Genomic DNA, 15893 nt, shown 5'->3' with positions numbered 1-15893 from the left:
CAGGAATTTGCAAATAGACAGAGTATCCACCAGAAACCACATTACAGAAGGTAAGTAACTTGTTCTTCATGGCTCCTTTGAAGAAGATACAGCAAGGATTTCCATGTTCGATGATTATAGCGGTCCATTTGCCTGTTGTAGGCCCCATACTTGCCGGCTCACGGCTGTGAAAGATTATTTTGATGGAGTGCACATTCCATTCTTTCCATTACGTGTGCTTCAGGAGTCTGGCGCAGAGACCAAAAGGCACATGAAGGGATCCTATCTCTAAAAATCTGAGTTAAAAGTTGTTTCAATGTACTAAGGAACCACTACCAAGGTTAAGTTGATCTCTTAATTGTTATGCAATCAGAGGTTTGTTTTTAGAAAATAAGAAAACTCTGACTATGCCGCTCACTCACGTTGCTCCCCTGGTGATGTCAAGTTATGGGGCTAAAAATGCAGTGATGGAAGCCTGCGAGGCACATCAAAGCTCTTTCCCTAAATTTGTATTCCCAAATGGGAAACATGTTTTTAAAAGCCTCCCAGGCCTATTGAAAAAACATATGGTACTTTAAAAAAATCGGTTTTGGAAGATATGAGGGGTAAACAGGTATTGGATTTCTGGACCACTAACTGCTCCCCTTAAGGCCTCTGGGCCGATTCCCAAAAGTGAAGATATTCCGCAGGGACAGCTTCCACTTTGTGAATCGGAGACCTCCCACACTGTCGGAAAGTGCTGGTCAGATTTACAGATTAAATCAAACTTCAAGAAGATATTTTAGATGCAGTTTATGTGTAGCTAACATTACCTACACAGAGACGCTGTCTGAACCCCTTTCAGAGGGCCACAGGGCATGCAGGGGCTACTGAGCCCAACCGTGGTGGTTGAGGCCTTTTACTCCTGATGTCCCAGGGCTCTGCTCGTGGCTCTGTGCGGCCTGTGTCAAGCAGTTAAGGCTCCCCCACAGGGGTTGTAGATACAGGTCGGTAAACATGACTTATAACTAAAAATGCAGTACGAACAATACATCAATGTCCAATCAAATTTTATGAGAAAAAGCATAATTTCCTTTATAACTCTACAAAGGCAAAGAAATATGACATTCAAATACAACAACACAATCCCCCCTTGAGGTTCGGGCCCCTGTAGTTGTCATGCAAATCCCTTTCGTCCATTCTTTGTGTGACGGATTCAGGATTATTCACTATTCACTTCTGGCTGCACCGGATGAATGAATGAATATTGGAATTTGTCTAGCATAAACTTAGCCCAAGGGTGTCTAGGCGCTGTATTCGGAACCTGAGGGTGCAGACCAAGAGACATGCTCATACCGACTTCTGTGAGAAAAGCCAGGTCTTTAAGGCTTTACGGAAAAAACGAATGGGACACCTGACTCGAAAGCTCTTCCGGCAGGGAGTTCCACAGTTTAGCAGCAGCCGTGGAGAAAGCTCTACCTCCCCATTTGCCTTCTGAATCCTCAGTACTGTTAGCAGATGTTTGTCTGAGGACCAGAGCAGCCTGCTAGGAACATAGTGATGGACGATGACCTTAATCCTCTCCGGACCTGAGCCATAGTCGGCATCATGAGTCAGGCACAAAGTCTTGACGAGGATCCTACGGTCCAAAGGTAGCCAGTGCAGCAGCTTAATAGAGGCTGTGACTGAATGATATTTGGAAGGTTCAGCACCAACCTGGCCGCAGCATTCTGCACCATCTGCAGGCATCACACTAGGCCTGTGTTAATGCCCAGATAAAGGGCATTACAATAGTCCAATCTGGACGTTACCAAGGAAATAAAGGCCTGCTCACATGCATCAAAGGAGAGGAAATGGGAGATATTTCTGAGGACCCTAATGATCGCGAAACAAGTGGAGACTGTCCTGCTGGCCTGCAAGCTGAGGGAAATTGAATCGTCTACGATAACCCCTAGGTTCTTCCCATGGGATACCAGACAGGGACAGATGCCAAGCGCGTCCGGCGCTGCTGGTGGTCTCCCAGATGTCGGAGCAGAAGTAAGTTGAAATTACTCAACAGGGGGGAAGAGTCCTTTCTTCAGCCCCCAACTGGCAGGTGCTGCGCCGTCCCCAGCATTTCCGGCAATCCTTAGTCATGAGTCGAGGGCAGGTCCATTGCAGTGCGGGTCCAATCCCAGATCGTAACCTCAGTCTCTCCTTCAGGTAGCAGCCTGAATCCTTTGCAAAGTTGGTACCGCCAGCCTCTGCTGGCATATGGGATTGCAATGGTATGGGTTATCTGGGTGCAGGTTCTCCCAGCTCACGCACCCCGCCCCAGTCAGTCACAAGTCTTGGCCCTCCTTGAAATGGTTACTATAGTGGAAGGCCCCCTCTGGCATATGGTGTCACTGCAGCTCGGCGGTATGGGTTTAGAAGGAGCCACGCAGTGCTCAACGTGCGGCCCAGTTTACGACTGCCCTTTCCTAGCATATGGGGGTTACCGAAAACAATCTTGAACACGGGCGATGGCCCGATCCGTGCTTAGCTGAATCATCATGCCTCGCACAGGTAGTCCTTACGGTAGGGTCCCCACTGGGCTTGCTCCCGCCAACGCTCACCTCTTCCTTACATAGCACTCTGGTTTTGGCAAGCAGGCAGGCACCAGGGCTCCAGGGCTGGTGGACTTGGTTTCCCCAGATGTCTCCTCACCTAGCAGGGAGACTAGCGGGCCTTGGCCCCCAGTATTGGTCACAGAGAGAAGTGTTGAGGAGCTTCCCTTATCACACAGACTGTCTGTCTGCTTGACAGATGACAAATGTTTGAGGGCTCAATCTCCCCTTCTTATAGTGCTTTTCCAAACATCAAATGTGATTTGGGGTCTGGATCTGTGAAGTTTTATGTTGGATTTTTGCTTCTTTTGAAGTGGGCACTTCTCCTTTTCATCTTCGTTAATGAAAGGTGTCAGTCATAGTAAGCACGACTTCAATGCTGATTGGCCATAGGACAATTCATGGGGGTGACCAGAATTCACACATGGATGTCAGCCACAGTGATATGTGCATCAAAAGGTTAATTCTAGGGCCCCAGCCTTACTCTTTATGATTTTCAGGCCCATCTCCCTTACCTGAGATGTGTCCAGGCTCCCTCCTTGTGATCGATCTCTGAATCAAAGAGCAATCTTATAAAATGTAAAGGTAGTCTCTTCTTTTTCCCTCTATCATGCCCCCACCCAGTGCACAGAAATGCAGCAAAGCACAAATCCGTTTGGAGTGATTCCTCTCCTCCTCATGTCTTTAGCAACCAGGCCTGGGGTTCCCAAAGTGGAACCCAGGGTCCTCCATACAATGCACCATTGAAGGGATATTCACTCAGTGTACTTTCACCCTTCAGTCCAGCACTGTTTCTCCATGGATTGTACTCTACATGTACCCATCCACCCAGTACCCACACACACTCAGTCTGCACACTGTTTAGAACTGAAGCTTTTCAATCTTTATCCAGGGTGTGGTCCTATAAACACACACACTGCCCACATACACAATCGCTATGTGTGTGCTGCACAACACTTCACCCGCCAAATTGCGCTCCACTCAAACCCACACACTCAGCATATGCTTTATCCACATATGCACCCCACAGCACAACATCTCTCATGTTATGTATTCCTCTTGTCACACATACACCCAGTGCATGTACTAACCACACATGCACTAGACAGTACCGCTCTATCCCTATACTGTACCCTTCCTAGGCACACATAAAACTTCACATTGTCACTACTCCTGTGCTGCGCAGAACTTCACATCTTACCTGATGTAGGCCACGGGTGAGTTAAGCACACAACAGCGGGACTTTTAAAAAGGTCGGTGAGCTTGCAGGCTTCATTCCAGTGGCACAAGGTACAAACGTCCTGTTCACTACTACGGATTACTACACAGTATTCTGCCACCACCACGCTTGCACTGTTTAACTTCTGGTGAAGACATAGCCTTCTACCATTATGAGGGTATTGATTTGGGCACATCTCCCTGCCCAACAAGCCTGCATTCTGTGAGACAGGCCTATGTCATGGCACACACATGATCCTTGTTCGCCTATGACAAAAAATCACCAATAGAGATCCAGACACCAGTGGAGAAGTGTGGCTCAATGGTTAGAGTGGCAGACCCTGATGCAGAGGTCTATCCCGGGATCAGGGTTCAATTCCCCGCCTCGGCGGGTCTTGGGCTCAAAATTCCACGGACCTGATCATTCTCGCCTTGGTGCCTATTCCAATCATGGAGTCCCACTCTGCAACTCTGGGCAATAGCTTGCTTAATCTCCACATCGGCCCCCACAACGCTAAGGATGCCTGGCCTCCACCTTGGAGGTGCCCAGGAGTGGACGCCTCACAGGGAAAGCCAGGATGGGTTCCACAGCGATATTCGTACAAGCTCCTTGAGACCCTTGCGGGTGAGTAGTGCGCTATACAAGTATCAATTTACAACTTATCAATTTACAATTTACAGACAACAGTCCAGTAGGGCATTTAGGGCATGGGTACACACCTTTACCATGCAGAGGAATTTTCCAACCCAACACAGGTAAAACCTTCATTCTGTATGATATTGATAGTGCATATTGTCTCAAACAAATCCACCAGACTCGTCCCACAAACATAGATAACATGCAGTAGGGCAGTAGATGGGTAATATTTTCCAGACAGCCAAGTAATTTACAGTCCGTATGCATACTATTTTGCCACAGGACTGTACGCTGGTCCCCAGTCCATATTTATTACTATACCTTGGTGCATGACATCAATTGGTTAACTGTGGCAGCTAAGCTTCTTAAGGATGGGGTCCCATTAAATACTGATTGATCCCCCATGAGATTTATTTGTTTCCTATATTGTTTTTTTATTAAGTATTTTATTGTCATTTATAAAACTAAAAAGACAAATCCTCAACAGATGCGTGAAATTGTTGAGTCAGCAGTTATGGAGCCAATCATGCAATGATGAGTTTCAAATTACATCTGAAGGCTTGGAATGCATACATATTGGTATTTGATGGAACAATTGCAAGTCATTCTTACAGCTAGAGCTACTGGGATGAGTTGACTGTGGAGCGGAGATGTTGATCATTCCACCATGGACCCCAAATCTTTTCATGTTTACTGGGTCAGCCTCTTATTTGCTACAATCGTGCCTCAAACAAGACCCTCTCAACTATTCTACCATCTTCATTGCAATAAGTAGATGCCTACATTGCTGATATGGTAATTTTGATGTACATTTTGAACGCATATTGTGATACTTATTCCATTTCTGAATTATTTTTACCCAAACAGTGGGCATATGTCTGCAAAGCTTTGCAGATTTTATGCTTTCTTAATCCATTCATTATTTACTGGTAATATTTAACATGTTTTTACAGTAGTATTGTGTCTTGCTGATCTGTATTGTCCCTTGAAGCAAGAGATGTTATGAAATTCTCTTTCCAAATACACATTTAACCTGATTTGCCTCAGCTCGTGCTATAACCTTTTAAATGTTTTCATTTTTTAATCAGGCCGCACAGACATGAAATTCAAGAATATCACTGATTTGGAAACAAAGATATTGACGATACGTGATCTTAAAAGTGGAACCCGCTATATGCTGGGCTTGCAATCTTACACTGGAGGTGGAAAAAGCCCACCTATGTATTTGTTCGTGGACACACCAGACAATTGTAAGTAAGAACCTGGTATATTGTATGTTTCTAGCCTTTTTAGTGCAATAGTTTGTTGCCCAAATGTAATATATCAATTTCAAAGCCACATTTACATGTAGTCCTGTATATTTATCTGGCTGAAAAATCATCATGTTTGATCATTTAGGAAGCTAGATGGATTCATTGATGGGTCCTATCTTTCAAGTAAATACACAAATAGGTGTGCTCTGAATAGCTACAAAGTACACAGTGCATTACTTTTCTAGATCTTTAGCTTGCTATTTCAAACATTTTTAACATAATGAGCACTGTGGTAGGACAGAGGTCAGCTCGAGTCTTACATACAAAGCCTTGCTCTTTATATTAGACTTTTATATATCCACAATGCCAGTTTATAAAGATTATAGAAAAGGAGCTATAATTACTAAATAGATCTAGCTAATAATTTGACTGGCATGATTGTATTGCTTTAGTTTTTCAAAGTGAATGTTAAGTCTTGGCTCTAAAAGGCATGCATGCGCTGTCTCAAAAAGAGACCTGTTGTAGGTAGTTCGTGGGCTTCAGCCTGCCCATAGCCTTGCTATTTCCTGGCTCCCTTATCGCTCCAGTATTCGTTCTCCCCATTTGCCCATGGCATGCATGCGTCATGCCTCTTTCCGTCTTTAACCCTCCCCGAGAGCAGGGACCAAGTTCTACTATTTATACACAGCTGACATTTTAGAAAATGTTTTTGGGGCTACTCTTTTGTTTGTCTTGGAACACTCCATACCATGCTTGTGTTTTCAGTTCACTCACTTTGTCCTCCATCTTTTTTTTTTTTAAATGCAGTTTTTTATAGCGTGAACACCAGCCGAATGTATTATTAGTGCGCTTTATGTGAGTGGCAGTTACTTTACACAAGGACACATTAATATTTGCATTTCTGCTAGAGCCCTTTTGTTGTCTGTGCAGACAGTGCCTGCTAAAGTAGCACGTGTTAATCTCAGATTCATAGGACTATTCTTTACATATTTATCACATTCTTGGATTCTGAAATGCCTATGAATGGGGACAGGAGCACATGGTGTGGACATTAGGCGAGTAGTGAGGTTTTTGGACTACTGCTTAAATCAGATCGACAGTTCACCTCTTCCGAGGTCAAACAAAGTGACGTTTTAGAAATATATTGTTTAACCTGTGGCTAAGTTGCCCCAAACTGTATACTCTTGTGTGGGCAAGAGCAGAACCCCTTTTTTTGTAATGACAGCAGTGACACACCTCTGCTTGACCCGCTTCCTGACCACATATCTTTAGCCCTTCGATGCATTTATTCTCGTCATTGCTTTCCGGGTGTTATAAGTGCAAATGATAAATGTATGCTGTTCCTTTTTATTGTCCCCCTTTGAAGCCCATCATTGTCTTGATGCTTTCTGGCCTAATGTTTTATCGTCTTGGTGCTTTGCACACCGTTTCTTGCCCAAATACCATTGCCGCTGAATAAAAGTAAAAGATGCCACCCTGTTTTTAGGTCTTGGATCTGGATGATGTGCATATGCTGTCTCGAAAAGAGACCTGTTGAATGTACTTTGTGGGCTTCAGCCCATCCATAGGCTTTCCATTTGCTGGATCCCTCGTTGCTCCATTATTCGTTTTCTTTATTTGCCCATGGCATGCATGAGTCATGCCTCTTCCGGACTTTAGCTCTCGCCGAGAGCTGAACCAACTACTACTAATCATACACACCATCCATTTTAGGAAATGTTTTCAGGGCTACTTTTTTTATTTCTCTTGGATTACTTGTGTTTGTGCTCCAACCTCTGCCTCTTGTGCTTTTTAATAATGACCTACCCGATGTTGGAGCAAATTTAGCCAGTGCCTCCTCGAACTTTACAATCCTGGGTGACCTTAACCTACATTTTGATGATCATCTATCTGCTTTTTCATTAGAATTAGTCGATGAACTGGCAATGTTCCAACTCGCGCTCAAAGTGGACATTCCCATCTATACCAAAGGCCACTTGTTGGACCCTATTTTTTCAAATGTAAGTAACCTTTCGGTAGATGACTGTCCCTATTCCTTGGTCAGACCACTATTTATTCCCTTTTAATTGGGCATTACCAAACGCTAATCCACCAACTTCCAGAGTCACTAAATTTGCTCGCAAGTGGTCGAAACTCCCCTTAGATACCTTGATAAGCAACCTTAAGAGCACTTAGCCACCTTCTCACCCTAACCCCATTGTCGCCAACGACAATTTTAATAAATGGCTTGAATCTTCACTTAATCATGTTCTTCCAAAGAATGAAATCTCAGAAAAGGTGAGAGTAAAATAAATCCTTGGTATTCTCAAAAAGTATGCCAACTAAAGCAGATTTGTAAAAGGCATGAAAGAATTTGGAGGAAGGACTTCTCCGCTGCTAGTAAAATCAAATATTGAGAATCTATCAAAATCTACAAAAATGAAATAAAAAATGCCCAAGCTCTTTACTATCAAGGAAAATTTTAATCTTCTCGTGAGATATTTAAAATCGACAAATCCTTCTCGCACTCCACCCCCCCCCCCCCCAATGTCACAGACAATGCTTAATCGCGGTGCGAGCAAATTGCTGATTTCTTCTCAGAAAAGATACAAACGATGATTAATTCCTTCCCTTGTATTAGAGTTCCACAAGCGTTTGTATTAATTAATATATTCACTCCTGAAATCTCTATCCTGCTGGTGGAATTCCCGCCTCTGGATCTTACGTCTCTGCAGGGGTTGCTGAGAGAGCTTAAATCGGTTTCCCCCTTAGATGCCACCCCCCTACTATTCTCCATAAAATTTGGGGGGTGGTGTCACCAGTTGTTCTTGATTGTATACATTATTCACTTAAAACAGGGATTGTGCCACCCCAGGGTTAAAGCACTCCTAAAGAAACCGAACCTGGATCCAGATAATTGGGGAAACTATCGACCAACCTCCTTACTGCCAGGAGTCAGTAAATTAGCAGAGAAATACATTAATTTGATCTTATCAGCCTTCTTGGAAAACAATAACAAGTCACAGAGATGGCTATCCTGGTTGCGGTAGAGGAATTCAGGAAGATTCTTGATAATGGAGGCTGCGCTGCCCTAATTTTATTAGATCCAGTTTCTAATCACTCCGGATCACACTTGCAATGCCGTACCCAGTGAGGAAACAGATGTCCGGTATGCCCCTGACCGCAGCTTCTATTGACCCAGCTAAGACCAGTTACTGCAGAGAAAGTCTACGACAACTGGTCTCCCTATTCTGCAAAACAGTATGAAAGTGTGTATAGAACGTCTAAAAAATGCTCTCGTAAAAAGAAAAAGGAAAAAAAACCAGCAAGGAATTCCAGTAACAAGCGTAGAAGATTTGGACACCAATTGCAATTTTGTAAAATTCATAGACTTTTTAAATGTTTTTCAACTCCACATAATTTCACTCTACTCATTACCACATAAATACATCCCACATAAATGCACTCTATGCCAGATAGCAACAATCCACATAAATACAATTCCCCTTAACATAATTTCAGTCAACACCACACAGTTCCATGCCACACAATTCAGAAAACACATTTCCATTCCATACCACATAATTTCACAACAAACTACAAACCACATATTTCCATTCCACACCACAATCCCACTACATACCGCATACATCCACTCCACAGAATTCCACATCATGCAACAACACATAATTCCACTTCACGCCATTCCTTATCATACAATGCCACTCCACATAATTACACTCCATGACACACTATACCACTCAACATAATTCCAGTGCACTCAATATGACATAAATATTATCTACATATTTCCACTGCACACCATGCCACATACTTCCACTACACATAATTCAGCTCAACAGCACCCTATTCCAATCCAACCTACATAATTCCACACCACACCACATGCATTCACTATTCTCCAAAACACATGGCTAAAAGACATCGTCATTGACAACGCCATTAGCTCTTGGATTGCCGAGACCTTATTGGATTTGCCAAGGCTTGATCATTAAAGATGTGTTTCAATAAGATTTGTTCTCTATAGTTACGGCAATGGTTCATTGAAAAGACCTGGTACAACCCATGTAGTTGACTGCATCTTCGAGTAAGGTTAGACACATTTGGAAACCCTCTTGGCACTGCCAGCATTTTCCAGTTATAAGCAGTTTTAGGATTGTTGACTGTTTTTTTCATGAATGTGAGTTTTATCAATGCAATCAAATGCACCTCATAGTTTCCTTATTGTAGCAGTACAGAAAAGTGCAATAAGATATCATAACTACCACCTCAAAATGTAAAGCAGATGTTTTTGTTTAGAGAGAATGGTGGAAACCTTTATTTATGAAAGTTCAGGGTACTTGATGCTTTTTTATAGTTTCACAAACGAAACTGTTTAATGATTAAAATTGTTACATTCTGTGAAACTATTAGCCTGTACAACATTCGAAACTGTTTTTTATATGGTGCACTCTGAATTGTTTCAATAAGTAGCAGCAGCGTTGTCATGGCTGCCTGTTCGTACTTCCTCGTTAAATACTCCAAGACCTCCCAGGAATTACTCCAAATGTATAAATGCAGTAGAATGGAAACAATGTCTGGTAACTCAATTACATAATTTGCTAGTTCTAAATACATATTTATATTTTAATGTGTGTGTAAGGTGTACTTACAGTATCACCATATTTCATATCCCCATCCTATGTTATGTTTATGTACCAAAACGTCCTTGATAACTTTATTGAGATAGAATTAGTGCTCTTAACAAATACATTTAAGCACTAAACATATGAACACAGATAGCTTCAGGTGATCAAATGTGTTTTACGTTTGCTAAGAACAAGCTTGCTTCAAGACCTATTAGGGTATATTCTCTTTAATCTGGTCGGTGCTAGATATGTGTGGTGGAGGTAGTTAAAATAGGTTAATTTGAATCTTGCATTAATTGTGACCTTCACCTGCGTACAGGTTCTCGTGTAGTCTGCATCTGTCAAGATGCTTTGTAAAGCCATATCCCAGGTCTTATTGTGCAAATGATGAAAACAGTAAGTTACATAGGTCAGGTGGGGAAGGAGTGGAAGCAAGACCACATTACTGGCATAAGTACGTTAAACATTTGTCTTGCGAGACACCATGACGCTCTCTCAACCAGAGTATGCTTATACATAAAACATTAGGTAGTTTGTTCTTCTTTGTATGTAATTGAACTCTAACTGTGGAATTGTTTTGGAAAACTTAAATGTGTCTCTTAATGTTTGAAAAAATAATAAATAACAATAGCATGTGGAACGAGTGAGGAACCTGGGCCAATCTGTAGTGAAATAGTTGGAGCAAATAATCGTATCACTTAGTGGTTTACAGGAAATGGTGAATCTTGGAGTGATCTACTTAGCTGTATAAAGGTCTTATCCAATATAGCAAACTGTAGGAGAAATCGAAAGCATGCATGTTGCAAACACATTTCCACAGTACAAGTATAGGTATTGGGCCCTGATATGATGACCAGTGTGTCTTATGCCTGGAGGCGAGTACACAGTGTTATTGTACAAATTAATCACTAATTGTTGTCTTGTTGAATGCAAGTTTGGGTCTCTTGAGTGGTGGATTGTGGGTCGTCTAAGCTAAGCCTTTGAGTATTTCAGCATTGGAGTACTCCGAGTAGAGGATATTGCTGGAATGGGATCTGCTCTCAGCAGTAAGGTATAAACAAGCATTTGCAATGCAATAGGTCTCGCATTAGAAAAGTTTGAGCTTTTAGTATTGTAAATGGCAATGTTTTTTTTTTATGCAGTAGTTAAGTTTTGTTTGTATAAAAATGAGCACCTTGAAGGAGTGAAGGATTTTAAAGTAATAATAAAAGCATATACAGACAATAACTAACACACACAAATGGGGAACGGTGCTGTCAGGAAACTGCAGGTAATTTATATACATGCCTTGCAGGTGCACCTTCAGGATGCTTTCACTTCAGTGCTCCTAGGCCCCATGCAGCTTTAGCGTGCTCATTAGGAGGTTATGCCTATTTCTTGGTGCATTTCCACAGAGCACTTTGGTATTCCCCCGCAGCCCTACAGGCCTGTATGCTGCCCCAGGTTGTCTCGTTTTAATTGTCTCACCTTGGCTGCCCCTCCCTCTGACCCAACCTCAGTAGGGGAGCCCCCTACTTTACGACCCCTCCAGCTTCACATTGGTCATATGTTAAAAAAGAGCATAACGCAGCATTATACCCAAAGTGGCACTTTCAGGTCAACAGGAACAAGCAGAGTTTAGTGTGCTTCAAATGCCAAATCCACTCATAAAGACTTAAAATATGCCAGCTAAGTATTGCATAGGTCACATTTTCCGAGGTAAACATTACATTAAATATACTTAACTAAAACACCATCACTCAAAGACACTATCAAAGGATTTTAACGGTCTTGTCTCCTTTCTGGTGAAGACCGGTTCAGTGCCACAGAATAAATCAGTCCAAAATCATACTCCTGGGTAATCTCCCACTATATTTTTTACCAAGCATTACCTAAAACACGGGTACACCATTGGCAGCAACATTACAAGTTTATCTAAAACAAAGATGTACAGGCAGGCGGCAGCATTAAGAGTGCCAAAGCGGACACACACACACCCAACCCCTCCGCCTGCAGAATTCAGGTAGCAGTGTGTACATTTCATCACATAATGCAAAAGAACAGTGCGTGCAATATGATCAAGACTAAAAGCTACCATTAAAAGGTGTGTGAGCCTGTATATGTGCGACTGTGTGGGATGGGACTTGTTTATGCAAGATGATGTGTTATAGAATAATAGTGTATGTGTAACTGTACATGTTCTGCTGTGTATAAGGTTACATTATTGTAGGTGTGTTGAGATAAGTGTGCTCATGAGAGGTTCTGTGGCATTGTGCTGTGTAAATTATATGATGGGTGTTAGTTAAATTGGCTGTGTGTGTTATGGTTTGTGAAGCAGTGTGAGCATGTCACATGCTTGGAGCATGTAAGTGGCACATGGTAAGTGGATAATGGTTCAGAATATGTTTCTTGTTCTGCTTGAAGCATTTTTAATTTCCCCGGACTAGGATCACCATTGTAAATGCCTTCAAGTAATTAAATAAACAATGTGATTACTAATTATCTTGTAGATGCCCACGTGCTTCGCTTGATAACGCCTTGTTCAGAGAGAGGGTATGCACACATGACGTTATTTTCAACTTTTGCTTTGAATGGCGGAAGGCACAAAAGCGTGATCGCACAGCTTTGCCGTGATTTGGTCTGCTGTAACACTCAAATAAATCAGGAGAGGTCTCCACAGTCTCAACAGGAATCATTTCTCCCCAAGCAGGCTGCCATAATAAAGCGAGCAAAAAAACAGTAATGTATACTTAGGAGCTACTCACATGACACACTCAAGTCATCGGCAGGGTTTTCATTTTGAATGTAATCTTGCACTTCATCCAAGTGAGTCGTTTCAAAAGCCTAGTGCAATCCAGATATAAACAGTAGCTTGTGCCAAACAACAGCTTCACCTGGCCTTCCCCAGAAGTGCCCATGGCGAGGATCACACGTGGCACTCGTGTGGACCCCTGCCCAGAAGGTTAGGGTTTTGTTGCAGCAGGACGTTACATCTGCGGTTTGGAAGACCTGCGTCAGCAGCCTCGCTTGCAAGCTGCACATTCGGCCAATAATTAGGATAATAAACACAATTTAAAGAGAAAGCGCTGAAGTGCTATGGAATGGCGTAAGGAATGATTAAACGCGCCCCCTCTTGTTCGAGTTGGATTTACATACGCTTTCAAATGGCTAAACTGCGTGCATTTAGTAATACAATCTAATCTAGAATTAAGAACACATCCATGTCAGGCCGTCCCACAACAGCTGGCCTGGGAGGAACGAGGTGGGAAAGGGACATCCCTGCATAGTGCTGCACAGTACAGGCAGCGCGATGGTGCGGGCCTGAGCCCGGTACAAACGGAACATCGCCGCCAGCCTGCGACCCGGAAGTCAGGCAGGCCGGGCGGGACAACCGGAAACAGGAAGTAGGAGGGCGGGAGCCTACCCCGCCTCCCACGGAAGAGCCGCGGCTGTTTGGAGCACCGGAGCAGGCAGGAGTCTACCCTGCGCCGAAGGAGGGAGGAAGAGTCCTGCTGCCGGGCCCTGCAGCTGCCGATGAGAGGAGAGCCACCGCACCAAGGAAGCCGGTGAGTGGGGCTTCGCCTTGTTGCTGAGCTGCGAGGGCGGGGGGCATGTGTGTGTGTGCGCGCGTGCGGCGGCGGGGGGCTGTGTATGTGTGTGAGCGTGCGTGTGTGTATGTGTCTTGGAGTCTGTGTGTATGCGTGTGTGTGACTGTGGGGGGGGGATAGGGGGGGTGTGCCTGTGTATACGTGTGGCTCTGTATGCGTGTGGCTGTGCGCATGCGTGAATGTGGGTGCGCGTGCACGCAGTGAAATCCAGCCGGAGAGAAGCGCGTGGCACTTTCTTGTCCTTCATTCCCCCGAGTCAGCTAGCTATAGTTCTCCACCTGGACGCATCCTTCGGATGCTAATTCCAGGCTCGACCTAAAAAGAAAGGTGCAAAAAATCAGCTTGATTTGAAGGAGTCATCAGGCTTACACCCCCAGTCAATGTAAAGATTGTAAAATGGAGATGTGGCCAAAGCCAAGTGGCATAGATTACTCAAGCTATCACGTTGTGTTCAACCCAGTCAGTTTAGATGAAGTTGCATTGCAGTAATCTGTTCTAGCAAACACTAGATCTTTGTGGAGGGGCAAATACTGTGTTCCACACTGAATAGCTTTTTCAGTGGGTATTGTGACTTCCATTCTTTAATGTATCATCCAGCATGTCACATTGTAGTTCATATCTTGTTCTTTTGGGAATTTAAGCTAAATCAAGTATAAATATTGTATTTTGTAGTAGTAATGCCAAGTTTTGGTCCACTGCCTGTAGCTCTCGATTTACAAATTGAAGAGACTAACTCATTTGAGAATTGGTAGCCTCAAAGGGCGTTGGTTCAGACGTGCATATATTCTTCCTCCTCTTCACACAGTTTTCTGTTATGCCTTTTAGAGTGTTGATGGCTAACATATGATTAATAGTGTTAAATGTTGGTTAGACCACTGGTTGGACCATGTTTTCCCTGATACAGAGCGCATCATCCAGGACTTTCAAGTTGGCTGTTCTTGCTCTGCTGGCTGGCCTGATGATTGTGGACTACAGCGGTTGATGCTTACCACGATAAACCTTGTAAATACTGAAGCTGCAGATGTTTTTTTACCCAGAAATGAAAGGCCACCTATTTGATGATAGTTGTTTAGATAAGATGGAATTACTGTTCTGTTTTTACGAGATGGTGATTTCACTACCTTTCATTGCATCCGAAAAATTGATCTTTTAGTGCTAGCAGAGAGTCAAAATTGGTGAATTCTTGAATTTTTTTTCTGAGTATATGATTTCTGGGTGTGTGCATAATATAGTTCGAGATATGTCTTAAAACTTCTAAGAGGTTCTTCCTCCGGTAGCTTGCCATGTCCATTTGAGGTTTGAAGAAAGGCACTTGACAATCACTGATGTTGACTTTGCGGAGTGTGTTTTTCAAAGTTTGTTGCACAACCCTCGACCCTGTAATGTTTGAAGTTCTTATATGAGGGCTGCTAAGACCAATTAGCGGACTACATTTTACATCTCTGTTTTTCAGAGTAAATTATATCAGTTAGTTGCCACTACCTGCTCTTTGTCTAATAGAAACTTAGAGGCTCCAATCACCACCCCATCTCGCATCTGAATACTGTGTACAAGTTGTTAGTCTTAGCGATAGGGTCCCTTTATGGATCCCCTTGAGGGATGCCAAAGAAAACCAGTGTGGTGCAGAATGCTCCATCTTCCATTGTGGATTTCACCTCGTTATTTGACAATGAATCCATTCCGTTAAACCGAGGATTCATTCTCAGCTTTCTTTTCTGAGATAGAGGCACTAAAGTTGATATCAAGTAGGGATATTTTAAATGTGAAGATTAACTCATTTGACACTTTTCCCTACTCTAGAGTTACTTTTGGCTCCTTGATTGTTGCCAATTTGGTTATGCAGAATTGTGAGCATTTTCTTAAACGAGGGATTGACATAACATCTGTTTGAGAATTTGAGGAATATTCTACTATGTGTCCTATAACTCAGTGCTCGAAAGCCCCAAGGGCTATTAAATCCATGGTGCTAGATGCAATGGGTCCAGATTTGGAGTATTCACTTGGTAATTCCCCCAAAAATATTT

At 43.1% G+C, this 15893-nt stretch overlaps 1 protein-coding gene across 2 annotated transcripts in view; it reads left to right on the top strand.

The window, feature by feature from the left end:
- The window catches only part of LIFR (LIF receptor subunit alpha), a 611573-nt gene that overhangs the window by 565697 nt on the left and 29983 nt on the right, over nucleotides 1–15893 (top strand). For both annotated transcript variants that reach the window (XM_086960553.1, XM_086960554.1), the window contains exon 18: nucleotides 5490–5651. In XM_086960553.1, coding sequence (XP_086816679.1) covers nucleotides 5490–5651 — 162 coding nt within the window. The remainder of the gene's footprint in view (nucleotides 1–5489; nucleotides 5652–15893) is intronic.

The sequence above is a fragment of the Lissotriton vulgaris genome, chromosome 3_1 (genome assembly GCF_964263255.1).
Source record: "Lissotriton vulgaris chromosome 3_1, aLisVul1.2, whole genome shotgun sequence".
Classification (NCBI taxonomy): Eukaryota; Metazoa; Chordata; class Amphibia; order Caudata; family Salamandridae; genus Lissotriton; species Lissotriton vulgaris.
Note: the sequence above shows the minus strand (reverse complement) of the source record. Positions and strands in the feature narration are given on the sequence as shown.